General features: G+C 43.0%; 1 protein-coding gene across 3 annotated transcripts in view; it reads right to left on the bottom strand.

The window, feature by feature from the left end:
- Window positions 1-26,760, bottom strand: part of NUP214 (nucleoporin 214) — a 41,738-nt gene that overhangs the window by 6,012 nt on the left and 8,966 nt on the right. For 2 of the 3 annotated variants that reach the window (XM_051636584.1, XM_051636586.1), the window contains exons 12-32: window positions 25,466-25,919; window positions 23,913-24,088; window positions 23,129-23,220; window positions 22,446-22,535; window positions 21,928-22,077; window positions 21,541-21,699; window positions 19,856-19,959; window positions 19,178-19,354; window positions 18,631-18,716; window positions 18,440-18,523; window positions 17,871-18,116; window positions 16,972-17,133; window positions 15,904-16,012; window positions 12,865-12,940; window positions 12,087-12,195; window positions 10,754-10,862; window positions 8,646-8,719; window positions 5,215-6,969; window positions 3,504-3,574; window positions 2,841-2,997; window positions 1,760-1,909 (exon numbers count right to left, since the gene is read on the bottom strand). In XM_051636584.1, coding sequence (XP_051492544.1) covers window positions 1,760-1,909; window positions 2,841-2,997; window positions 3,504-3,574; window positions 5,215-6,969; window positions 8,646-8,719; window positions 10,754-10,862; window positions 12,087-12,195; window positions 12,865-12,940; window positions 15,904-16,012; window positions 16,972-17,133; window positions 17,871-18,116; window positions 18,440-18,523; window positions 18,631-18,716; window positions 19,178-19,354; window positions 19,856-19,959; window positions 21,541-21,699; window positions 21,928-22,077; window positions 22,446-22,535; window positions 23,129-23,220; window positions 23,913-24,088; window positions 25,466-25,919 — 4,590 coding nt within the window. The remainder of the gene's footprint in view (window positions 1-1,759; window positions 1,910-2,840; window positions 2,998-3,503; window positions 3,575-5,214; window positions 6,970-8,645; window positions 8,720-10,753; window positions 10,863-12,086; window positions 12,196-12,864; window positions 12,941-15,903; window positions 16,013-16,971; window positions 17,134-17,870; window positions 18,117-18,439; window positions 18,524-18,630; window positions 18,717-19,177; window positions 19,355-19,855; window positions 19,960-21,540; window positions 21,700-21,927; window positions 22,078-22,445; window positions 22,536-23,128; window positions 23,221-23,912; window positions 24,089-25,465; window positions 25,920-26,760) is intronic. The other variant, XM_051636585.1, reaches the window with a different exon arrangement.

Below are 26,760 nucleotides of genomic sequence, written 5' to 3'. Positions count from 1 at the left end.
GTCAGTTTTAAAGCAAAGCTCTGCTCATCACCATTTAAAGAAGTTATGTCCAAATAAACTGCAGAGGACAATGCAGAATGAAGAGTCTCCAGTAAAGGGCACCTTCATGAACATCTGCTGCTGGGTCTGGCTGCACTGTTCTACCCTGGCTTCTCATCTAAAGCTCTGGGAGGACAAACACGTGTCCAGAGGACAGAACTCAATACATGCAACTGCTTCCACAGGAAGAACTCCCCAGTGCAATGGGCAAGTCTCCCCCATCTCTTAAGATAAGATCTTAAGATCACAGAGTAGACAGCAAGTTTGGTACTGAGGTGCTCCAGTGATGCAAAAAGATTCAGGAGGCAGGGTGTCTTCTAGTCCTGGCTTGAGTGGTGGAAACTAAGATGCAATAATTAAAGGCCAGGTCAATGGAACTGCACCATTCCTGCAGGGAATCAAGAACTGAACTCTGCTCCTGGCAATTTCTGTTTGGGGTTTAGCCACCTTCTGCAGCTCTAAATGGACTTCTACCCAGACTATTTTATTCTGAGTTCACCTGCTGATATTTCTGGCCTGTTTATGATTGACACTGTGGAAAGTGAAGGACACCTGCTCTTTTGTTTCACTAGGGCTGAGGACTGGGATACGACCACATGTTGTAATACCCTGGCTGAAATTCCAGTCCATGGCAAGGAAACAGATACTGTTTGGCTGTAAACACAAAAGGTCTGGAAAAATAAAAGCTAGGCCTGAATTATTTAAACATAGATCAGGTATCTTGCTACCTCTACCTCTAGGAAGTTGCAGTATTTACCACAGGGGCTGAAGCTTTGCCCAGTACCCTCTTCTGCAACACATAGTAACAAATAATGGAGAAAGGAAAGTGAAACTTGCAAGTAGTGGAAAGAGGACAAAGGGGATTTAAATCAAACACTTTCAGTGCAGCTGGGAGAGGAAGATGCACCATTCATTTCAGCATGTGGCAAATATAACCAGAGGAGGGAAGGATCTGAGAGGCTCTGTGTGAGTGGATGTGCCTTCTGCAGGAACCTCTTGAAAATCTCACTAAGAATTTTGAAACCCAAATAATCAAAAGCAAAGATAGAGTCATTGGGTGAATGAAAGAAAGACTTCCCTCAGCAATGCCCTTCTCCTCCTCTAGTAAAACTAACAGATGGGAGGTATGCCACTCAGCCCACTATGGAGCAGAATGCAATACTTGAGAGACAGCTCACAAATGGCTGCTGGATCAGGTAACACCATCATTATGCTCTCAGCCACTTCACTAACCTGAGAGCACAGCTACAGTCATAGCAGAGAGTGCTTCTCTGAGGAAGTTCTTGAGCACCATTGGCTCCAGACAACAAAGACAACCAAGCTTTCCCTGCTGCCCCCAGTGATGAAACTTCAGGACACACTCTTGGAGCAGAACACCTGTCCATCAGTGCTCACTGTAAGAACTGCCTGAGGACAGAGGAGAAAAGCTTTGCTCTGCCTCACCCTTTGGACCTCCATTTTTGTCCAGCCATTGACAAAATTAACACCTTGCCATACAGTTCTAATGAACTTATCACAGTCACCACTGCTTTTGAGGATATTCCTTTGGGCAGGTGACAGTAAAAAGAAAAGAGGTTTTGTGAAATTTCCAGTGTTTGATTCAATTAACTGCCAGAGATCAACAGCTCAACCACAGAGGACAGTGATGATGACAGGTCAGACTGATAAAATACCTCCTGGATAAGTGTGGGTGTTCATAATGGGGGGGTTAACAAAGTACCTGCTTTGGTTGGACTGGAGAACCCAAAGCCTTGAGATGCCACACTTCCACCACCCGAGCTGAAAGTTCCTGTGGGCTTCTGCTCTCCAAAAGATGAGCTGCCAAATCCAAAGGTCTTTGCTCCACTGTTTCCAAATAAGCTAGAAGAATCTGGGGAGATAAAGGACACTAATGAAGCTCATAATAGACAATATTCTGTGTTACGCTTCATTAACTGCATCAGGAGAAAGGGAAACTCCTTTTGCTTCCCCAAACCCAAGCACAAAATGAACACATCAAAAAGAACACTCTGCAATGAGAAGCTGAGTTTCCCCTTGTTCCTCCCAAGGAGGGCTTTAACAATTCCTGTCATCTACTCACAGTGCTTCTAAGAGTTCACCTGTGAGACCCTCACCCATCTACCAAATCTAGATAAAAACTGATAGAAGGAACTTTATAATTCTTCTTTCTCATCAAAACAGACTAAATCCACAAACCAACCACTAAGCAGATTTATTTTTCTTTATTACATCCATGTGACTGAAAAAACTCACATCTCCTCCTAGACATGAAAAATGACTGAGAGCTTATCCACATATTATAGCAAATTTTGGGAAATTATCTTGCATGTGGTCCATAAAACCAGCCATTTTTGGACAAAGCTGAGGAAACTGCTATCCATCACACACTTCTTGTTTCTCTTGAGGATGAGCTTGTTAACAATGTTGATGGTGTTAGGGCAGATGAGAAATAATTAAAGCTTTCTAACTTCCAACCAAGTTGGAAGCAGAAAATCAGTGACAAGAATTTAGAGTATTCAATTTTAAAGCAGCATTGTGCCAAGAATTCCCAACAGAATATAGACATCCTTTACACTTCTTGCATCTGCTTGTTTGTTTCAATGGCTTCCCTACTTGTTTTCCATAAACCTAAAAGACAAACAATGGATTACACATCACTCACACTGTCTCCATTACCCACTAGAAGCCTTTCATGTTAGCACAGAATTTACTCAAAGACAACTAATGGCAGAAAAGCAGATGGGATCACAAAAGCAGATGGAAATCACAGCACATTTTGTATTCTTGTTTTGTTCACTTACTCTGGGAAGCTGCAGATCCAAATCCTCCACTGGAGGAACTGAAGGGATTCTTATTGGCTGCATCCTGACTTGGCTTTCCTCCCAGGCCACTGAAGAAGCCTCCACTTCTCCCACCACTTCCAGTTCCAAACAAGGCTCCACTGGAAGAAGATGGCTGCTAGAACACAAAAAGGGGGATTTAAGCAAAGTCAAAACAGCACATGCCCCCAGGGCTGACTTTTCTGTCTGGCCTACTCCTTTGAATGTACAAAGGGGCTGATGAACCAACAGGCAATTATCTTCCAACACATCATGCCATGAAATCTTATTTGTCTCAAACCTTGCCTGTGGTACAGAATAAAGCCTTTGAAACTTGCCCTACACTGTCCACTTTCCACTCAGCATGGAATAAAGGCAGGTGAGTTACCACATCTCTATCTTATCTTGCATGTGATAAAAACCTTTGTCTCTCCACACCCTTTGGAGATGATTCAGCAGATGCTGCTTTGATACCAAATAAAATAGCAAATATCTTCAGTACAGACTGGGACTCTTTTTACTGAGCCTATAAAATTTCATCTTTTTTTTCTTTTTTCCCCTATATATCAGAAATAGACAGGGAACCCTGAACAAGTCTACTCTGTGAAACAGTCCCTTCATTCTACAAAAGCAATAAATACTTGCCTGGCCAAAGACAGTGCCTCCAGTATTAGCTGCTTGCCCAAACACAGAACCTGTGTTACTAGAACCAAAACCTGCCAAGAAAAGAAAGGAAAATAAGCCACCAGCACTACTTCTAGGCTAAAAGACAATTTAAGGAGGTGACACTAGTCCAGAAGCAGGGAAAGGACAGGTCTCCCATGCCAAAACACAGGAATACCAATGGTGTTACCATCTAGGTTGGACAAATTTTAAGTATGTGCCAATACAGAAATAATAAATTCCATTCAAAGTGTATTTGAAAGTCATTCTCCTTTGCTTTTTGCCCAACTTAAACCAAACAGAAAATAAGAGGCTTTTTCACTTGTGGGATTTGTTGCTAACAATGTAAGAATTGTATTTCTGTTAATGTTGCTATAATTATGCTGCAAGTCATGAACAAGCACTGTAGCTTTCTGATTTCCCTCATGTAAGAAGGATCTGAGCTTTGTTACCTCAAGATTCCCCCATATAGACAATGAAATATTTTGATTAAAAAAAAAGAACTCTCCATTCCATTTCCTAGTTCCCTTAAATGCACATTCTGTATTAAAACTTGCATTTCTATATTTAGGAACACCTTTCTCAGAGTTCACTTTCTCCAATTTAACTGTTCTCTGTTACTGTAGTTAAAATGAGCAAGCAGTTTGCCTACAGTGCCATAATTTTTAATTAAATGAGCCTAATTAGTTTTTCTTCCTTAGAAAGACACGTTCTCTATTATTACAATGTACTTTTCACTTTTCCCTAGGAACTCTCTGAAGATTGTACAGAAAAAGCTTTGGAAAAAACCCAACAATATACTGTAGCAACATGGAGAACAAAAGCAGACTGACAAAGAAGGTGTTTGGCCCATGCAAGTACTCAATTTAACTGTGTAGACAGGTAGCTGATGGTCATGTTACCACTATTTTTAATTTTGAGATGTCTCCAAATGCAAAAGTGGATTTAACAGATTAGTTCCTTGCTAACCCATCACTTTGAGGGCTTAACATGCTTGCCATCACAGATCATGACACAGTGCTGTACCACAGATCCACAGAAGGAAGGGCTGCATCTGTATTCACTGCCTTGATTGTGGCCTCAGAGCTGCTTTGCCACTTCAGTGTCACAAATTACAATGATTTAGGTTAGAACATGAGGAAGAAACTCTTTCCTGTGAGGGTGGTGAGACACTGGCACAGGTTGACCAAGGAAGTTATGGATGCCCCATCACTGGAAGTGCTCAAGGGCAGGTTGGATGGGGCTTGGAGCAACCCGGTCTAGTGGGAGGTGTCCCTGCCCATGGCAGGGTGGGGTTGGAGCTAGATGATCTTCAAGGTCCATTCCAACCCAAACCAGTTCGTGATTCTATGATTCTCTGACACACTGTTTCAAAATCTTTTACACTATATGCTGAACCCAACCCACTTATTGTGTAACAGGAAGAACTAAAAATTAAGTCAAGGTTGAGCTGTAAGTATAAAATGAAGGTAGGCTTGGATTGAAAGCAAAGCAGAGCAAAAGCTTCTTTAGTGTCCAACATTAGCTCCCACACACACACAGTGGAGCTACTGTTCTTACTGATTGAAAAATCCAACAAAACAACAAACCAAAAACCATCAAGCACTGTAGTAAGGGGGGGAAAGTCATTAAACTCATCTTGCTTTCCAGACAGCAGTAATGGGCTATCATATCTCCTGCAGTTTGCTCTTACCTGAAGCCTGGCAGAAGCTGAACCCAGCAGACGATGCTGTGGTGGTGGCAGTGGCAGAGATACCAAAGACAGATCCTCCTTGCCCAAAGCCAGTGCTCTGCCCAAACACTGGAGGGCTGCTTTGTCCAAACAACCCACCTCCCGTGCTGGCAGATGGCTGTCCAAAGGAGAAGGAGCTGGCACTGTTGGTGCTAGCTGGTGCTCCAAAAACATTGCCACTGCTGGAGGTGGCTGTGGAAGCTGCTGGCTGGCCAAAGGCTGGCATTGTCCCAAATCCAGACTGGCTAAAGGTAAAACCACCTGAAGAGCTGCTCGCTGGTTGCCCAAAGGTTGGTGCTTGTCCAAAGGCTGGCTGGCCAAAGCCCCCAGTAGTGGTGGTGCCAAAAGCAGAGGTACCAAAACCTGAGCTGGCTGCCTGTGTGGTAGTGGTGGCAGTGGACAAGGTACTGGTGGTGAGTTGCCCAAATGGAGAGGATGCTGTGGTACCTGTGGGTAGTTGTCCAAAAACTGGGGGTGTGGAAGGAGTGGCAGTTGTATCACCAGCAGGCTGGCTAAATGCTGAGCCAGAAGTGCTGGAACTTGGAGGCTGAGAGAACACTGAGGACCCTGTAGAAGTGGGGGCAAACACAGAGGTACCAACAGCTGGGCTCTGAACACATGTAGCAACATCAGAGGTAGCAGCCAACACGCTTGTGGCTTCAGCAGGAGAGGCAACGTTTGCTGCAGAGGTTGTCGCCAAGACATTCTGATCTGGGGGAGCAGGAGCAGAGATGGCAGGAGGCACCGACGCCTTCGAATCACTTGTGGAGGCAGGAGCAGCCTCAGGGGGAGGTGCAGCTGTGGTGCCTGCAGAGACAGTGTCCCCAGCTGTGGCCTGGGGTAAAGTGGCCTCTTTAGTGGCCTCTGAAAGCTGTATCTGTGGTGACGGTGCCGTTTGAGGTGAAGACCCAGCTGCTACAGCTTCATTTTCAGTCATTTTTTCTGACACAGATGGTAATTTGGCATCCCCTGTACCCTTACCAGACGTTGCAGCAGTTGCAGCAGGGACAGCAGTTTGTGATAAACTCAAGAAACTTCCAAATGAGAGGGACGTGGAAGCAGAGAGAGTAGAAGGGGTAGAGGTGGATGTGCTCACACTGTTTGCTTGCTGAATGCCGAATGAAAAGGTGGGTTTGTTGCCACTAGAGCCTCCAAGGTTGAATACTCCAGAAGACCCTGTGCTGGTGATCTGGACACTGCCAAAGAGGCTGCCTGTGGCAGCAGTGCTGCTGGAGGGGGATGCTGTGCCAGCCGACGTGACTGCTGTTGAAGCAGCTTCTCCAGCCTTTCCTAATGACAAGGAAGCACCAAAAGTAAAGCCAGAAGGTATCGTAGATACTTTATTTGACTGTGCTCCTGCAGCACTGGTAGATGGTGCTTTAGTGGTGGTCTTGGCATTATCATCTACTTGACCAACTCGCAGTCCTGAGAAGCTCCCAAGAGTTTCACCAGCTAGGTTGCTCTGAAACAAGTGATCTCCTGGTTTAGATGGAGGGATATCCAACTTGCCAGAGGCTGTGGAGGGAGCAGAAGATGTTGTTGCAGCAGGTTTGTTTGACTGGGTGCCATCTGCCAAGGAGCTACTTCCTGCTAAGGCTCCTGAGGCACTTCCTGGCTTGAGGGACCCAAAAGCAAAGGAGCTCTCAGGGGCTACTCCAAATTTAGAACCCCCAGCAAATGAAAATGCCTCGGTCTGGGTGGACTCTTTAGCAGGGGCTGTCAGTGAAAGAGACAGGAGTTACAAACTGAGTTACAGTATGCAAAGCTCATTTTTCATCCTTACAATAAAATCATGCTTTAGTGCATCCCAGATTGTTAGCCAGTGCTCTTGCCTCAAAACTGTAAGGCCTCTGACTAGCTGGTTATTGCCACTTCCATGTGCTTTCTGGAGACAAGAGTGACATCTGAAGCCCTTATGGACAGGGTCGCAGTGACAAACACTTTCCTCCCATAGTCTCCACATAACCACCCTTCTCTTTGAGAACAGACAGTTTCATCCTTTGGCTCCTGTCTCTTTTTCAACAGTTTGATAAAAACAAAAGACCTGATTACTACAGGTAACCCCTTCTTACTTGATTCAGCTAAACAGTTCCTGACATTCACTACAGAACTGTCTAAATTAATGTCTCAGAATCCAATTTTTCTTTACAAATTCAACTATTTATAGACCACTGACCAGCTTCTATGCAGCCTGATTTCTGCTTTCAAAGACCAGAAAAAAACTCTCCAATGTAATTGCCGAAGCAGCTCCACTTCTAAGATACACTGCTGTGCAACAGTGTGAAACTGCTGAAGTTCTAAGGGAGACTGGACTAGTTTTATTTGATGTATTGTCATTTAATTTCTGAACACCAAGCAGACAAATTCTGACTTGAAGACATTGGTGTTTGGACTATGGGTTGATTTGGACTTGGACAAGGTGCAGGAAATGTGCGTGAAGATCAAGTAACAAAGAGCAAAAGCTTCTTAGTACAGCTGGTAAGTATTATCCTTATGTTTTACCCTGTAAGTATATTAAGTATATTTAAGTATATTAGTAACTGACACTGAGTAATGTAGCATTTGTTTCCTCCTAAGGCACTGAAATTTCTCTGTTCTTCTTCCATCACCAGCTAACAGAGATAAAGCTGCTCCTACCATTTCAAAGCACAGTGAGGTGACTGCCCTCACACAGTGATGTGGTTTACAGGTGTCTCCTGCATTCTCTCCTTCTTTAATCACTGTTATTTACTTAAGCTTTTAAGTTGACAAGTTTTAAGCCAAATTAGTTCTCTCTGCCTGATGGAGAGATGGACCTGCTATGATGGACTAAGGATATCAGCAAGCCAAGATTTGCAAGAAGAGGTGGAAGCTTTTACTAGAGCAACCAGTAACATTAGAAGTGAGTTTTTGACCACAAAATCTCTTTTGCAAGACTGAAATTAAAGGCAGAAAACATCAGGTATGTCAATTCCAGATGGGGCAAATATGGTCTACCTACAAAATGGAAAGCCTGTCTACATACTGTCAATTTCAGAAGCAACACAAAGCCATCCCAAGCATTCCCAAGCATGTTCCATTTAATGACAGCTATGTCAAACCACCTTGGCAACTTTAAATCTACAGATTAAAGGCAGCAGAGGAGATGACTACAGATATTAGCATTTTCATAAACTAACATCCCCTAGGTGCTCTTGGCAGCAGATATTTTGCTTCCTCTTAACTGAAAGGCAGGTGGCCTTGCTTTCTGTGCATTAGAGGGCATAATTCAGCAGACACATATATAATGTTATTGCACCTACTGCAATTTTAGTAATAGAACTACAACATAAACCAAGAACCACATGAATTAGAGAGAGTGAATGTTGTCTTAGCAGAGAATAGATACTGTTTGCACACTCTTCCAAACTAACCTTGCGAGGAAGCCAGGCTGGGCGGTGTTGGTGATGAAGCAGCTGATGTGACAACACCAAAATTAAAGCCAGACCTAGGAGGAAAGAGGAGAAAGGGAAAGAATGACACTTAGCTCAGAGTGTTGAGACTTCCAACCCCATGATTAACACAACTTCGAGACTCGGATTTCCGGTACAGACTTGCCCAAAAAGTCAGGCACAAGAGGTTTCTCCAACAACTAAGCAGGCAGAGAAGGATACAGACAGACTGGGCTCCTCTTGTTTCCCCTCTGACAAAACTTCTGGAGGGTTAAAAAGAGTCAATGTTCAAAGTTCTTCTGACCACCCCTCATCTTCCCATATTCTTTCCTTTCTGCTGTGTATTTATTCCCCATTCAACTCAGCAGCTGAACACCAAGCACCAAATCCTGACAACTTTTGGGAGACCAGCAAGAGCAGAAGCCAGAGTGGTGACTGGTGATTTAAAAGAGCTGAAAGGTAAGAGACAGTGCATGTACAAAAGGGAATAGCTGGATACTCCCACCCATCAAAAAGCATATCACTCAGCAAGACAGAAATTAAAGGTTCCATGCCTATTTCACACTAAAAATATTCTGACTTGCAAAAACACTGTGATCTTTCATAATGAGGACTGGGGTTCTCCAGAGACCTTCCTTCCCTGAGGGTCTTTAAGCTTTCTCCAATTGTCAAAGACCAGCTGCTGATACACAAGTCAGCCTGTGAAACTAAGACATCACTGACAACAGCAGTGATTTATAGACTGAGGCACTGCAGCCTGGGAGCCTGCACTGCAGCAGGGTTTGTTTGCTTTTTGAATCTCAATTTCAATCTCTCAGAAGGACTGTTTTAGCCTTTTGAAGAACACAGCATGCCATCTGGGTAGCATCCACTACACAAAATTGCAGAGAAATGGTTAAGACTGAGCCATTTGAAAGCATGTGTGTGTTTTGAAATGCTTAATGTCACCCACTTCTAAGACAAATTCACTTGAGTATTAGATAAACATGCAAAATTTCAAACAATCATGTCTAAGGTGCCCTCCCTCTCCCTCAAACATAAGAGAGGATCAAAGAAGTGTTTCTGTCATCCCTCAAAGACACTCCATAGGAGAGATTTAAGAGTAACTGTATGTTCACAACATGCCTTGCTGTGTGTTACTGTCATGTAACAGAAATCACCAGATGGCATGGGGACTCCTTAGTCACTTTCATGGATAGGCTACTTCTCAAGCCAAAACAAGCCAATAAATAAGTAATTCAGCAGGTTTAACCATCTGCACAAATTTCAAGTCCTAACTGTGAATCCAAGCACTTCTGTGTCTCAAACCTCTGCCAGCATTTGAAACCTGGCTGTGTATGCCTATGTTAGAAAACCCAACATGACTCTTTGTAATCCATCTGCAGAGGTGGCCAGTCTCATAAGTCCCTGTTCAGGTTCTTTCTCCTTCTCTGGGAGCAGAAGCTGCCAGTGTTCAGTCCCTTCTCCTGCTGCTGGAAAACCAACATTTATCTTCACATGCCTCTGCACAACTTGCTAGGGGTGATTTTCCTGCTACTGCTTTTTGTTCACTAAACAAAGGGCCAAGTTTAAAACTAGCTATGGTCTGCCTCTTTTTCTTCTTCCTTAACCCCAACATACAACATAAACGTTCTTCTCTGAGAAGTGGTGATGTGCACTCAAAGACAGCAAACCTACTACATCAGACCATGAGTTGCTGCTTTAACTACAGTCACATTGCTCTCATCTCAAATTATCACTTGATGATGAGAAATACCAGTGCTCACAGTGTATGATTAGTACAACAGCCCACTGGAGATAAACCTGACAAGAAAGCCAGTCATTATTTACTCTTGGTTAGTCACAGAATGAAATATCTCAAAGGAACAAGCTATTGTGTCAAATTCTCACAGACCTTCAGACCTCACTCAGGCAGGTTTCCACAAAAAAGAAGGTTTTCCAGGAACTCTGGTACAACCCTTGCCCTCCCAATCTACCATTTGCAGTTGCTGTTTTACAGTTCTATGCAGCTTGTAGAGAACACTTGCTGTAACAGCCAATACACTCACACTTAACATTGACTACAAAGAAATGTTAACATTTATACAGACCCCACAGAAGAAAAGGAGAATAATGCTTTGTTAAGCTGTGCAGTTGTTGCTGGTACTGAAGTCACTGTAGAAGAAGTCACAGCAGTAACTGTTTTTACTGCTCCTTGTCCTGTAAGTTACAAGAAATAGCATTACAAGTAAGAAATAAAATACATGGTCATACAACTATCAGGAATAAAAGGCATAGTTTGCACACACAGAGTCTGCAATATTATCAGTTGGAAACAAAGCTTTTTAGCCCCTTATGCCAGGTCTGGTATTTGGGCACAGAAACACTCCTGCTACTGCCACAACATCAGAGAACACAAAAATTATTTCAAAGATCTAAGGCAATAACATATCTGATTAAAGCAAAGACAGGTATCACTACTGACAATAAAAACAACAAAAAAATAACCAAGAAATCCTTGGTAAAATCTCTCATTAACCTATCAAAACAGGTTTGAAATAAAAAGAAAGTGCTATCAAGTTCAGGAGCTGACATTTTCAATAAACCAAAATTTAATAAGCATTTGCAAAGTCAAGTATGATTCCTAGCTATTTTTACTGCTTCTTACCCCTGGCTAAGAGGCAACCTACATCCATGGATTAGAGGCAGAAAAGCAACAGAGATGGATTTCAGACATTTATGCAAGAGGCTTATAAAACCATGTCCAATGCAAACATTATTATCTAATATACATTAAAAATCAATTCCTTCCTTCCCTAAGTGTTCCCCTGTTTGCACTGAATGATGCAAACTGAGCAATCCTTTCCTTAGAAGCTTCCAAGCTACATGCAACAGACCACAGTATCTAAACTGGCTTTGAAATGGGTCATACAGCCCAGGGCTCAACAGCCCCAGTACCTGAGCAGCTCATTTCAAGGCAGCTCAGGTAGCCCTGGGGTGCTGCAGCCCCTCGAGAGAAATACTCCAGTCAGACACCAGAGTATCGAAAAACTATTCCTGTTCCCTCAGGATGCAATCACTTCCCCGCAAAAACACAACAACTTTTTGTTTTAAAAATGAACCAGCAAAGATGTCTGCTCTTGATTTGCTGTCAAACCACAGCAGATTTTGGTTAAGGGTTATTTATACATTCAGAATCCACTTTGCCCTGGGAATTGTACCACCGAACTTGGGATGCAGGCACACAGACCAAAGGTAGGGCTGTACACAAAACCCCTCTCTTGCTCTTCTGTACTTTCAAATTCTCTCCCTCAAGACTGGCACAGCAGCTTCTCACTGGGGCAGATATTTTTTCATCAGTGTCTTCATTTTCTGGATCATGCACCCTGACAAGTGGCAAGAGACACCCAGGTCTTATTTCCAGCTCCTCCAAAGACAACTTACCTGAGATTTTGTTGCCAGATGATGTTGGACCAGCTGTAGATGCCACTGGACAGGGTGCACACACAGAGGAAGGTGGAGTCTGTCCCTTGTGAGAGCTTGTTAGAGGTGTCTAAAAACAAAAAACACTTCAGGTCAGTGCAGTCTGCCCATTAACACAGGTCCTTTTGACCCTGCTCTGGTGTTATCACAGTCATGCAATGCCTTAAGAACAAACTGCCAGAGGTAGTTGAAACACTTGGAATTGCCTTCAATCATGGGCCCACTTAAGTGTCTTGACACTTAAATACAGGGTCAATATTCAACTTCTTTAACATGTCTCTTGCAGAGGCCAGTAAACCTGTATGGGCAACAGCTCAGTGATTCCAGAGGACAAAGACTGCTGTGTGGTTTTTGATGTATGGACATAAAGCCTAGCAGCTTGTTGACCAATGAGAAATATTTTCATTGGAGTAACAGGGTAGGTAAATACTCTCTCCCTTGTTTGCCAGGCACTTTTTGGGAGGGTGAAATTTAGGTGTATTTAGCTACTACATTTTGTTATTAGTTGCAACACTTAATGCTGCAAGTCTTCAAAAGAGAGGAAAGGCAAGACATAACAAAGACAGGCCTGGCCTCACACTGTCGAGGTCACAGATAAATAAATGGTTTGCCAAGAATGCAGGACAAGCTGTGAAAAGGTATTTTTAGATGACCTATTCACCAACAACTAAACCTCTAAAGTGTGCTGAGCATGCCCAGGTACAGTATTTAATGAGGAAAGGGGTCTGTATCAAGATACCTGTTTAGCTTGATTAGTAGCAACAGTTGCTAAAACTTGGTGGACTGCCTGGGCTGCAGAGTGAGGTACAGATGATCTGGAAAAAGAAAAATTGAAATGTTACATGAATGACTAGTCTAAGAGAAGATTTCCTTGCCTCTCAAAAAGCACAGCTTCCAGAAGTCTTGCACATCCACAGTTATTCAGGATTCCACACACAACTCCAAATGAACAAATCTGATTAGGGAATAAACCTCTTAAATGAATCAGCCACATTTAACAAAGGAACTCTGCAAATGTGTTTAAAGCTCTAGACTTAAACGATCAAGTCTTCACACACTCCTCTCTCTCAAGAGTCAGGCCTTTCTATTGTACAGGGAGTTGATGAAAAGTCAGCAGGTAAGGAGATTACAATTTTATGCCTAGTGGATAACAAGTTTAAGAAGCTTCCTTTATAGTGTGGAGCTCAGACACTTACATGAAACACTCAAATTCTGAGCAAGAGACAAAGCTGGAGGGGGGAAGGACTTCATGGCTTTGAAATGTAGTATAAACATTAAAGAAGCCATGACAAGAACTGTGGTAAAATTAACCTATATTCTATATTATAGGTTTAGGAATTTTTTGACCATGAAACTAACTGTATGTCAGAGCCCACAGACAACTGCTGCAGCACAGCAGCTGCTTCTGGGGGGAGGCATCCTACCTACATGGCCATTAGCACACCAAGTCACCATAACCTGGGAACAACCCTCCAGTTTTAGGATCTCCTCAGGTTTGTGGCTCACCAGGTTCAGCAGCTTAAATGGCCAATACCAGCAGCTCTCAGAAGCTTAAATTCAACACTAATTGCATTCTCTTGCTGGCAAAGGCCAGCTTTCTCTCTCTACATTGCATGGCCTGGATTTGCTCTCTGCCCAGAGCAAAAGTCAAGCAAAGAAGGAATATTCCAGATTAGCACTGGAAAGAATCTGTATTGGGAAGGGGAAGTTGTAAATTTCCAGTTCATAGGAACCCTGAAAAAAGAAGAAAACAATGGAAGGTCTGTGAGATTCATGATAGGGTGGGACCTTCTCCTCAAAAGCGACCTTCTCCTCAAAAAAGTCTTAAGATCACTTGACCCACAGCTCTGAAAATGATGGTTTTCACTTCAGTTGTGGAAAGAGGGCTTTTGTTGCACTGAAAGCTAGGTATGAGTAACTGGCTTGGGACCACCAGCACACCCAGCCACAGGCCACTGAACAACTGATACCAGCTGAAAATCATTACTGCTTAACAGCCTGAAGAGTGTGCTGTGGCAGCAGGAGAGAGCCAGGATGTCTGAAGTAGCAAAGACCAATGAATTAACTTTGCTGGGTGGATGCTCTTCCTTTTAGTGCTGAATCTGACAGGCAGGCATGGTTCATTTGGGTAGAATTTTTGGAAAGTACATTTTTATGAGGTCAGCTATAAAATAAGACTAAAAAGCCTTCAAGATATCAAGCTAGCTGGTGCTCTATAAATTAGAGAGATCAATCAATACTGCCAGTTTAAAACTACTTGAAAGTAAGACAGGTCTTTAACTACAGTTCAAGTGAAAACCAATCTCAGAACCATATTGCTTGCTCATGTCTTTGTCTATGTGCAGCCAGTATTCTTTACTTATTTCACAGTTCTAGTGAAACAAAGGATGGACAACCCTTCCTGCTCACAACCCTGCTTTAAGCAAGATTTCCCAAGCACAGCTGTTTGCAAATTTTACTTCCAGAAGACTTGATAAATTTTAAGTTAATAAATTTTTGGAGAAAATAAAATAGTATGAAGTTCCCCAACTATTTCCCAATTAAAAAGCAGAAGAAACCATGCAGTAAATGTCAAGGTCAGCAGCTGAGTAGCAGCCCTGTAAGACTCTGTTCCCTTTTTGAAAAGCTGCATCAAAGGAATTTCACCTTTTTTCTTTGACAGTGGGGAGTACACACATGTATGAAAGGCAGAAGTTCTAGGAGCTGCATCTACAGCCCCCAGTTACATGGATAAAGCACTTGCAGCTCCATGAGGACTTATTATCAGATGTACATGGGGAGTTTATCCTGCTTTATGCAGTAAGTCCAACTTTCCTCATATTTTTCAGTAGTGCCCTTGCCTCCCCAGCCCAAAAATGACCATGCATTCATTATCTTGGTCTTAAGCAAGAGTAGGAACTTCAAGGAAGGACAGTTTCAAGGTCATTATGATGACAGGGAAAAGGACTAGTTCTGTGGCTGGTGACAGAGCCTGGTGATAAGACAGAAATCTCTGGAATGAGCTGAGCTGGCTGTTGTCTGTAGGAGGCAGAGAAATAGGAAAGCCAAGTGTTACAGCTAACTCATGAGAAATCTTAATAAATCCAAGGCTAAATACCAGAAGACAACATTCATCATTTCCTCATGAGGAACACAGTCTTGCAGTTCTGTATTTTTCATAAGAGATCAGCCCCTCTTGACACACAAACCCTTCAGTCAAAATTCTGATGTCAAAAAATATGAGCCAAGTTTCCAGATAAAGCCAGAGCACAGTTGTCTCTCCCTCAGGGGGTGAATCTGGGAACAGACAGATGAGGAATAACTCCAGAGGTTTCCTCTGTAACAGATGACCAAGTAGAAGGAGTAACATCTGGACAGCTTAAGGCTACAGACCCCACTCCAGTAACAGAGGGGTGCAGTTCCCCACAGAAAGAGGAAGAAGAGAGGTAGTGACTGGAAAGGTACCAGATGCAAAGTACATATTAGCAATGAAACCACTGAACCCCAAAAGAAGAGGATGCACTAAAACGCATTTCACAGACTAATGGAGAAGGAGGTTAATACCAGTCTCATGGTTTGTTCAGGACAAGCCATTAGCAAATCCTTGAATGACCTGGAAAGAAAGTATTTCATCCTTTCATTCCACAGACCCAGTACTCTTCTCTAAATGCATCCACTCCAGGTCTTATACAGTCAAACGATGTAAGATAATACTACTACTGCTCCCCCCTGGCAGATGTGCTCCATTGCAAGTACTACCAAAGATTACTAAAAAGAAGAGGAGCATCCATCCACTCACCCTATTACTGCAGAGACAGCTGGAGTCAATGCACCAGTCTTGAGCTCTCGCACATTCACCACCTGAGGAACGTTCTTCAGAGTTGACTCAGTCAAGGAGGTGCTCACAGCTTTAAGGGGAGGGAATAACAAAAAAAACACAAAAGGAAAAAAGGTAAAGATCATCTCCATATGAAGCACTTCATTCAGTATAGTGCCTGGGTGCAACTCCAGAAGAAATCCATGTTTCTAGAAGGCCTGTGGTGTTTCTGGCCCAAAACGTTTGGTATCTCAGCCTCCAATACAGACACCAAAGTAGTGGACAGCTTTCTAGATGTTACATTTTTCCTTGTCAGCTGACCAAATCTAATTATTCTTATAAACTTTCCCTCACCTACATTGTATCATTTCAGGGTGACAAAAATTACCTGTGTAGTTACACCTCTGCCAGAGTTCCTGTTACTGATCCTCTTTCTGCACTTACATTTTCCTTGGACAAGGAACATAAGCTGATCCAATTCTTCTACCAGTAGCTGAATTCTCTTTCTTTTCTGGACTGACACTGCAGTGCTGAGGAAGCACAGAGAAATGGCTAAAACCATGCAAGCAAAATTTAATTTGGGGAACCTGTCTCCTGACAATTCAGGAGAGTTGTCAACATCTCCTTACAAGGCTTAACTCAACAGTTCATCTTTAACTTCTCAATATTAAAATTGTTTGACAATTCAGAGCTTTAACTTCATAGCTAACAATGAATGCCAATGAATACAGGCCAGTGACACCCTTCCCTGTTCTCCAACAGTTTCTTGCACACAGATCAATTGCCATTCCAGGATCTCCTGAGTCACTGACATTTCTGCCACTGCACAGATGAGAAGGGATACAAAGAAACCCGAGGTGGGAGTTTGTCAGGCGTTTTGTGCAGCTAGCTTAGGAGAAGCAAGACAAACACTGGATAGCTCAGAGGTGCAACAAACACAGATCTGTGTCACATTTTGCTTGATGATCTTCTCCTCTGAGAGCACTAAATTCCTGTGAAAGCCACATTCAGCTGCCCAGAGGTCACTCGTGCCATCAGCCATCCTATTACCTGGGGACTGGTTAGCCATCTGCCTCCTCAGAGCTGCAGCAGCAGCTGCTTGTGGTGCTGGAACGGTGACAGTGGGAGCAGGGGCCCCGTGTTTCACAGTCTTTGTTGCAAGCATTGTGCTGTCTGCCCCCTGTGGTATGATTCTGTTTGAAGACATAGGCACTGAAAAACAAAAAAATATTACAAGTTCACTCTAGCTCTACAAATCAGGGAGACATGAAAGCCTTTGCTGAACTACAGTTCCTGTAAGCACACAGCTTCCTTCTGACAAGACTGACACGCAGGCCTTTTAAACAATCAACACAATCTGTTCCTGGCAGTTTCTGTGCAGCCCAATGAATTTGGCAAGCAAGTCTCAATAGCTGCCATTTCAATGCATTAGATGACTTTCAGTTTGCTGCTACAGACACTTCTGCTGACACCTTACTTTCTCTCTGGCTACAGAGATGGAAAAGAAACCCTCTCGTACAAGGAAAATGGAGTGTATGCAAATACAGCTCTTCCTGTGACTCACTGGGCTCAGAACTCCTAACCTTGGCCAAACTAACCAAATGCAGTAGTACTTCAGTTTCCTGGTCTTTGGGCATCACTTTAAGAAATAATAGCATGCATTTCAAGCAAATTATTAAGGGAAACAGTGCTACCTGTGGTCAGTACTATCTAAAAGAAACAGGCTATCTGAAAACACAGTCAATGAGTCAAGGTAGTTTTGCACTTTAAGCTGAAGTTCACGAGGTTCCAAGGCCACTCTGGCAACTGCTTCTGGAAAGCTGGCAATGTACATCTGTTTGCTGCAATCTCATTTATGCAGGACCAGAAGCACTGGCAATGGATACAGCTGTTAAAGGTAGTGACAAGAACACGTGCAGAACAGGAGAAACACTGCAAAAACTACTCACACAAAGTACCCAGGGTGATGTGCTGCTTCCCAAAGGGTGGAGACTGAGCCACCAAACCGGGCTGGACAGAGGGAGTACGGACCACAGGAGCATGACGTGGGACTTGGACTGGAGCAACCTCTTCTTCCTGGTCCACTGCCTGTGAGTCCTCATTCTCCAGTGACTGGGAAACTGAGGATGTTGAACTGACTTCATCCAAATCTTCATAATATCTTGTGGACAAGAAGGCAGATCGGGACAAACTTGCTGCAACATCAAATAAAATCACGTGTGTGTGTCAAGCTGAGGGAAGAATCCAGCCTAACAGCCAAGACAGAGACACCCTATTTTAGGATGCTCTTCCACTAGCTGGTTTCAAGCCTGCACTGATAGGACCTGACTTCTCAACTGCCAGGAAATGCAGCCTTCAACAAGATTGTAACTGAAGGAAATTCTTACTGAGAGTAGATGGGGCAACAGAAAATGAGAAGCAGGAGCTGAGGAGTCAAAATCTAACTTCAGGACTGATTCCCACAGCAGGTAAGTCACCCCAAAAGCACTTCAGACCTCCATGGAAACTAAAGATTTACCTGGAGCAGTAGATCTAACTGGTGGAGTTTTCCTCTTAGCTAGAAAATTCCTCAACTGTGCCTGTTTCACGGGGGATAATTTAGCTGAAAAAACAAAGACAGTTATTAGTCTATAATCAAACTGCAAGTCAAAAAAAAAAAAAAGCCATTCACAACGATGGTGTGAATGCCAGGAGGAAAGAATAAATTACCAGGTACTTTAGGCAGAGGTTTGGCATGTGATTCCAAGGTAGTTTTCATCAAGGCATTGCGCAGACTTTCAAGGTCACTATCAAAACTAGGACAAGGCAGAGCAGTGAAAAATCATGATCAGCAGAAAGAAACCAACCAAATCAGGAACAAAAGGGAGCCAAAGAAGCCACTAGAACCATTAGCTTATCTAGAAGGACAACTGGCTCCTTTCACTACTGCCCTATTTGAACAAACACATCTTTAATCTGGAAACTTTGAGAGCCATTCACTTCTTCCCCTGAACTCAGACAACCAGCAGCACCTCAGCCTGGAGCTTCTATTACCCTGTTTACTATTTTAAAAAAAGTAACTTTTAGGGGAAATTTCTGATAAGCATCAGTGTCACAAAACATAACTAATGAGCTTCTGTATTACTTGGTTTAGTACAACTTTGCATAATGTTGAGGACATCCTGCCCTCCCATACCACATCCACAAATCAGTGTTCTTTGTAGGATGCACCCTTGCACACTGCTGGGGACAAGAGAGGAACTCATGCTTCACATACCTTTCAGCACTGAGAGATGTGTCACTGGGAACACTCCACTGGGATGTCTGATTATACAGTTGGAGCTGCTGCAGGCTGTTCACGAGCTGATTTAGTCTCTTCCTCTGCTGATTGATTATTTCCCTGTTATTAGCCAGGGTGTTGAACAAGGTCTCTCGCTCAGGAACTATCAAACGCCTTAAGACATCAGATCAAGGGACAGGAATAAGGACCATTCTTATAGATCTGCACTAAGTAGCTTAGTGATTCTAGCTACTTAAACTCCATGAGGTCAAACATGGTTTGGTTTGAACATCAAAGCAGTTCAGTTTACCTCAGATGCATATTTCTCCGTTGGATACACTGCAAGTTTATTCATTTAGCTCATTTACTTCCAGATATTTTATTAGAAAGGTTTCATAAGCTACCACCAATAGATGCATTTGGATTCCACAAAGCTTATTTTACTTTTATAAGCAATATTTACACTGCACACAGAGATGCAGCAAGCTTGTAACATGTATGAAGGCAAAACAGTCTGAACCTACAGCTCCCACCAGGCCTCTGAGTCAAGCTTTATTCCTAAAACCACTTGAAAAAGATTAAACTGATAGAAAAAAGCTGTTGATTTAGAGACAAAAGCCTGTTCCACTCCCCCATTCCTTGCAGTTGTTCTGTATTTCAGTGTCAGTGACTTACTTCTGTTTTCTCTTCTGTTCCAGATGTTGATCCCACTCCAAATCCAGGACATCATTCACATCCTGAACAGCAAACTTCACATACTGGTGCAAGCGTCGAATTTCCTACCATGCAGGATAAAATCAGCTTTTCATTTGCTTCAAAAATTGATCTCAATTTCAGGTGAAGAAGCTGAAGACCCTTTGTGCTCCTTCAGTCTACACCATGCAGCACTTTCCCACGTTTCAGTTTAATCAGAACAACAGAACCCAATACAGTGAAAATCTAATTATTAAGAGGGTATCCACAGGCCTTAGATAATTTATCCCAGCTCTCAACTTGAAATAATACTTTCCATAAAGTTTGCAAAACATTGCCAGGTCTTTACAGAAAAGGTTTTACAAACATCAGACATTATACAAAAAAACCCCTTACTTCAAACCCCATTTTCAGAAGAGGAGTAATTTGCTGCTATTTTACAATACTGAAACATCCACCAACCAGAGCTTTGCAGACTGCACACGTGGCCCTAGGATACCAGCACTCACAGACTGATTCACAAAAGCATTCACAAATGCTCACAACTTTCACAGTATGGCAAGGAATTAATTTCATTTTAATACTTCATTGAAAGAGCTGACCAAGTGAGTTCTCACCCAGGAGAAGGGGGATGATATAGACTGAACACAATTTAAGAGGCAGTCAGACTACAGTTGTCTTCTCATAAACTTTCAGAAAGTTGACCTGAAAGCTCTCTCCTTACATCCCAATCCACTTCCACTTGTTTCCCACTCTGTTATTCTTTCCTCCTGATCCTCTCTCTAGACTAGTGAAACAAGCATTTCAAGATTATCATCTCTGAAGTCACAGAGACACAATGAACATCAAAGCAGATGTACAATTAAGACTGTGAATCCACGCGAAGATCAGAGACCAGGCCTAAAGAAACTAATTTATGTCAGCTGATTTCTAGTAATTCTGTGTGTGTGCTCTTGGTATCTACTGTAAGAAAGATGACATTCATTTATGTCTTCAGCCTCCTAGTTAAACTTCTCAAGGGGAACTTATCAGTGCAGCAAGTATCATTTGTAGGGCACATTCACTCTATTTTGCTCAGGGTTAAATAGCTCTCTCATCACCAGAGCAGTAACAAAGAGTGCTTCACCCCTAGTTTCTTTCATGTTTTTGAAAGCCTCTTTATATACTGCTGGTTATTTCCCTCTGTGTCCCAGCTTTTAGAATATCATTTAGCTTTTTGCTCTGCCATCCATGAAATTAACCACACAATTCTGGAAGTCATAATAAATCATCAACTTGTTCCATAAGGCACTTGCTGAAGATAAAAATAATTCCAAGAACTCTTCTACAGAGTGGTGAGGGGAAAAAAAAAAAGGTTCTTATAACTTAAATGCCTGAGCAAACACTACAGGCTGAGAAGGAACAGGATGTCAAGAGCCACATTCTAAGCTTGGAATAGACTTGGATCTCAAGTGAACTACTTCCCTTCACTGCAAATGGCAACAGAGGAGTGTTAGGAAAGGATTTGCAGTATATCTTGCAAACTCCTGGAAAACAAAACTCATCACACTGTTAGTACACTATGTTGAAACAGCAAACACCTAAGGCAGAAAATACTGGTAACTTGCACACCGAGCCTCAATTTTATTTAAAACTCCTGATTAGAAGTTGGCTGACACGCTTCATACCTGAAGCTGTGCTTCACTCTTGGGATCCAAAGGTTTCTTATACAGCAAGTGTAAATACCCCGAGCTGTGATTCCGTTCGTTCTGTTCTCTGGCCTCTTCTACCCCTGCAAATCCCTCCAGCAAGGTTGTCTTCAGAATACTAATATCTCCATGAAGTGACTGCAAAAAGAAATAAAACAGATGGGACAAGGTTCAAAGTAACATTTTTTCATTGCCATCTCTAGCACAGGGGTTTCTGCAATTGTCTGCCTGAAATCATAAATGCAGATGTCACCCCAAATTAAAGCAGCAGAGTCAGATGTTCCATCTACATCAGCTCAGCTATAGCATGGTAAGTAGGAACATTCATTGCCGAGGAGTTAAACAGCTTGGAGATTCTCTGCTCACCTCTGTTGTCTCTTTAATTTCCAAGAGGAAGGTGTGAAGATCATCTGACTCACTTTGCAACATCTTCATCTCCTCGGGAGTACCCACTTGGAAACAGGCTTTGGAAGTCCGGGCCTTCAGCTCTTCCATCTCCTTTTGAAAATGTGCAATCTACAAAGTCAAGCAGAAGAAAGTGCAGCCACTAACACATAGCAGGGTCTGGAACAAGTCTCACAGCTCTTGGATAATGTTTCTACTACACCATAAACAACTGTTGCTTTGCAGCCAAAGCAGGAAATTCTTCTTGAACATTAACAGGAAAGAATACTCAAGTTTTCCAGCACAGTGACTGAAACTAAAGATGACTGAATAGGATACAAACAGCAGTTACAAACCAGCCTGATTATCTTGGGAAAAAAAATACCATTCTGATTCCTGAACTACTGACAGACACCATCAGAACACAGGTGAACTGAAAATAAGTGCCTGTGTACCTATACAGTGGTCTCACAGCTTCCAAAATGAAGAAAAGATCTCACCTCCTCTCTGATTCCTGCTATGACAGGGTCTGAATCCTTCCACTGGTGAGCTGGTTTCTCTAAAGCTGTGCTGGAGAGTGCAGATTTGCCCTGAAAAAAACAAAAATCCAACCCCAAAACCAATATTAGGGATATATCCTTAGCAACAGGGAGCTTAGAATATCAAAAGAGCCTGCTGTTAGAAACTCCATTCAGACACCAGTCACCAGGGAGACAACTGCCTTAAGTTCCACAGAAAACTATGACTGGTGTGTGCACGTTTGAAGTAGGATTGCAGACTGGCTGGAGATAACATGGCTAAAGCTTCCTGAAAGCAAAGGAATTTATTTATGTGTTGCTCTGTTTTACTGCTTTGATTTTAATATCCAACAAACTTGGTGTCTCAATAAACAGTCACGGCACCTCTTGACTGCTTATTAGCTAGGAAAGCTGTGAAACCCTATTTCTGTAACAACACAAGAAATCAGTTTCTACAAAGCTGATCATGACAACACATATCAAACACCTCTTTAAAGATAGGCAGAGACCAGAGTTTCAGTCCTACTGATTTGCTACTATTTTAATGTCAAAAGTTAACTAATTCTTTGACCTAGGAACAGTCATCCAGTCCAATGAATTCTAAGCAATTCACAGGCCATGTAAATACATCCATCCTCTAAAGAATCTACTCACATTCCCATTACCTGAGTAGAGCCTGGCTTTGCTGCAGAAGGGGTGATTTTGGCTGTCTTCTGCAGTAAAGAAGTTGAAGGTATATTTTGAGCAGGACGTGCCACTGGAATTTAAAGAGAGGAACATTAATTTATGAACTTATACAAAGCTTGAGAAAACAGGTTGTGCTCAGACACAACCATCATCATTGCTGTCAAATCCAAAAGCAATAATGGGACAAGCCCCTGTGCAAGAACACACTTTCCTAAGGTGCTGTTTCACTCCCACTCAACTTCTCTACTGAGGGTCACAACTGTCACTCTAATTATCTGGCTGCCCCACTCCTGAAGGACCTCAAGACCCTCAGTCACACAATCATTTGACAGATGGAATATTATTCTGCTAACAACTGAATGCTATCTAATTCAAATGTGCCTTTAACCATTTTGAGCTCTAGCCACTCCAGATGCAGGACAGGGCATAATCTCTGTGATTGCCCAGAAACATTCATAATCAGAGCTGTGCTGCAGAGCACTGAAAATGCCAGAACTTCTGGATGAACTGAAGCAGCTGAATATATTCATTTCACATATGGCTCTCTGGGGAACAAAGTGCACAAATGGATAAACTTCTCAGCTTCAGTACTAAGTCTGTCACATCATTAGTGTGCAAATCAGGAGATCTGCTGCACCAGGAAACACAGCAGGAAACATAAGAAGGGAGAAGAAAGAAGCCAAATGAAGCTCAATATGTCCTAAAACTTTTAGAGCATTCTTTGTAGTGCATTATTCCCAATAATTTGCAGCAGATTCCTACCTGTGGCGGGCACAGGGGTTGAAGGCTTCAGTGGTGTGGGAGGAGAGGCTGCGAGGGGTGTGGGCTGGCTCAGGGGACCTCCAGAACCAGGTTTTGAAGTGGATGAGAAGGAAAACATTGGGGAAGTGCATTGAGCAGTGCTGCTAGTGGGAGAAGAGGTGTCTACAGCTGTGAACCTGCAAGAGAAAGCAGAACACCTTTCGGCTCTGAACTGGTCCTGGCTGTTTCCTTCCATCCAAAATGAAGCACTAAGTTCTAATGCATTAACATCCTCTGGCGTCAGCAACCACTCAAGCTCCAGGTACAAAGTTACAAGTGTAGCTTCTGGAGACAGTGGGAAGGAGCCATCAGGGTAATTTCTGAATACCACAAAGATTGCTACCATAGACCCACCCAGTGAGCAAAAGCCAAATGTCAGCAAGAAGTACCACCCTGTTTCAAAATGCACCTCATCACTATGAACCAAAGCACCAGCTACAGCAGACCTGAGCTGAGTGCCATCCCTGCAGCAAGACTCAAACCAGAAATTCTGGAAGAGGGTATGAACTTCCACTCATCTGCAAACTCAGGTCCTCAAGGCAGCCAAATTAAGTGTTCAGCCAATTCACAAGCATATAATTTGCCATATACACAAAGTATCAAATTTAAAAAGCCGTAAGAACTGTCATCAGATCCTGGTGTAGTAAAGATTTTTCCTAATTAAAAAATAATCATTTGAACCATCACAAATTTCTTAAGATGCATTTATATGGAAATTGCTCTCCACAGAAAGCAGCTCCAATTAACAGAGCTCTGTGTTTTAAACCATTCTTTCTAAAAACAAGAGAGAGAAAGTCTCTCAGGAGTTGAAGGGAAGAGTGGGTACATGAAATCTGAGAACATTCATCACTGAACTCCATTTTACATAGTTTCTAATCAATATTAGTTTTCTTCCAGTTGGCACAAACAGGCTTGGAAGAATTCAGATCCTGTGTTCAGGGGCCAAGCATCTGTTTAAGAACAAAACCAAAAGGTCTGGCATCCTTTCCACTGAACACAGAAGTAGAAAATCCATCAGCTGTGGATACAGGTTCCTCTCAGCTCTGCAAATTACTCTTTAGGTCAGGGTAAAGAACCTTCAACAGTCACAGAAACCTGTGCTATCACTACCACACTAAACCAGTCCTAGGCATACTGGATTTCAAATCCCAGTCCTCCCCAACAGTCTTTAATCAATTTGCATCAAACCAAGGCATGGAATTAAAACTTGATGTCTACAAAGCAAAGACATGAAAAAACCAAGTCTCTGGCAATTTGGCAAATTATTGGTCTAATTTTTGGCACTGTCCCCTGACTAGTATTTTGGCCAGGGACATAACCTCTAGCATGAGAAGCACTGAGGGTTTTCACAGCCAAGATGGCTATGTCTTGGATAAAGAGAGGCTTCCTCAGTGCTTTGTTGGGAGCTTGGGGAACAGCTGTCAGGGCAAAAAGCCAGAACTACCACACACTGTCCATTTAACAAGCAATTTAACAACTATCCAACCACTGCATTCACTGTTGTATCTATTTACTTCTCATTGAGGTTCACTTTGACTGAAGAAGCTGAAGGGGCGAAAGATGACTTTTGTGTAGCAGGTGTTGTGGAGGGTGATGACCCAGGTGAGCTGTCTACAGCTGGTTTAAAGTTCATGGCTCCAAATGAAAAGGAGGTGGCAGTGGCTGTAGCAGTGCCTACAGAAGGAGCAGGAGTCATGGGTGCCTTAGGAGAAGAGGAGAAAGAGAACGTTGTTGCTGCAGTCAGACTGGGAGCCTGGGCTTGCTTGGAGGTGTCAGTGGCAAAGGGGTAAGGTGGAGGATCACTGCTGGTAGTGCCAGGCATCTTCACTGTTGGAGTTACAAAGGAAAAAGCAGCTGCTCCACCCCCTGCAGGAGGCTGGCTTGAGGCAGGCGCAGGAGGAGCAACACCTGGTACCGGGTCAGGCTTTAAAGAAGTTGGGGGAGTGGTTGGAGTCGTGGCTGTACTTCCTGCAAAGACAAACGGGGAAGGAAGAAACTCATTCAGCTGCACTGACTGATGGCAGAAGGTATTGCAAGGCCAAATGTTTTTTATAGGGACAGTTCAGCATTATCTTGCTCACTGGACAGACAGAACAGTGAGGAAGAGAGATGGCAGAGCTGGGTTTCCAGTCCCCAAACCCAGGAAGTGATACAGAAACTAAGTCCAAGCCATGATCAATATGACAGTCTGTCTAAATTAATGTTGTCTGAAATTTCCTGTGAATAGGCTTCACCTTCCTTCACTGATTCTGATGAGGTTCCTGCCATCCCAAATAAGCCAGGCTGTCAGCACACAAGCCAGCCAGTGCTGCAGAGAGGCAGGCTGCCAAACAGAAGCACTCTGTTTGGGGAAGGAGAAACTAATTTGGGCTTAGGGAAGAAAACCATGGGTTTGCAATTATTATTACATGCATGCAGACAGCAACAACAACCAGCTCACCTGCCTGCCCCAGCACAGGGAACTGCTTTCCTCACACTACATATGGCAGCACATGTAGAACTCAGATAAAACTACTACTCTTCAACTGCTAACACAGTTTTCAGCGTTGCAGAAAGCTATTGTTTCATTAAGCTTTTGCTGCAGCCAAAAGCCTTAGTTCACATCGTGGCCTCCCATGGCAAAATACCCAACAGAAAACCATCACCTCTGCAGCATGCAGAGGGTCTGCACAGTGCTTGGTCCTTGTCCCCAGGCACAGACTGCAGTCACTGCTGCAGTTCCAGGCATACACCCAAACCCAGGCAAAGTGCCTCCTAGAATTGCTTTGGCTCTGTTCCCCAAAGGTTGACTGCACAGGAGAGTCCAAGT

Source organism: Apus apus, chromosome 19 (genome assembly GCF_020740795.1).
Source record: "Apus apus isolate bApuApu2 chromosome 19, bApuApu2.pri.cur, whole genome shotgun sequence".
In the NCBI taxonomy this organism is placed as follows: Eukaryota; Metazoa; Chordata; class Aves; order Apodiformes; family Apodidae; genus Apus; species Apus apus.
The sequence above is the reverse complement of the archived record's forward strand: the minus strand, read 5'-3'. Positions and strand labels throughout refer to the sequence as shown.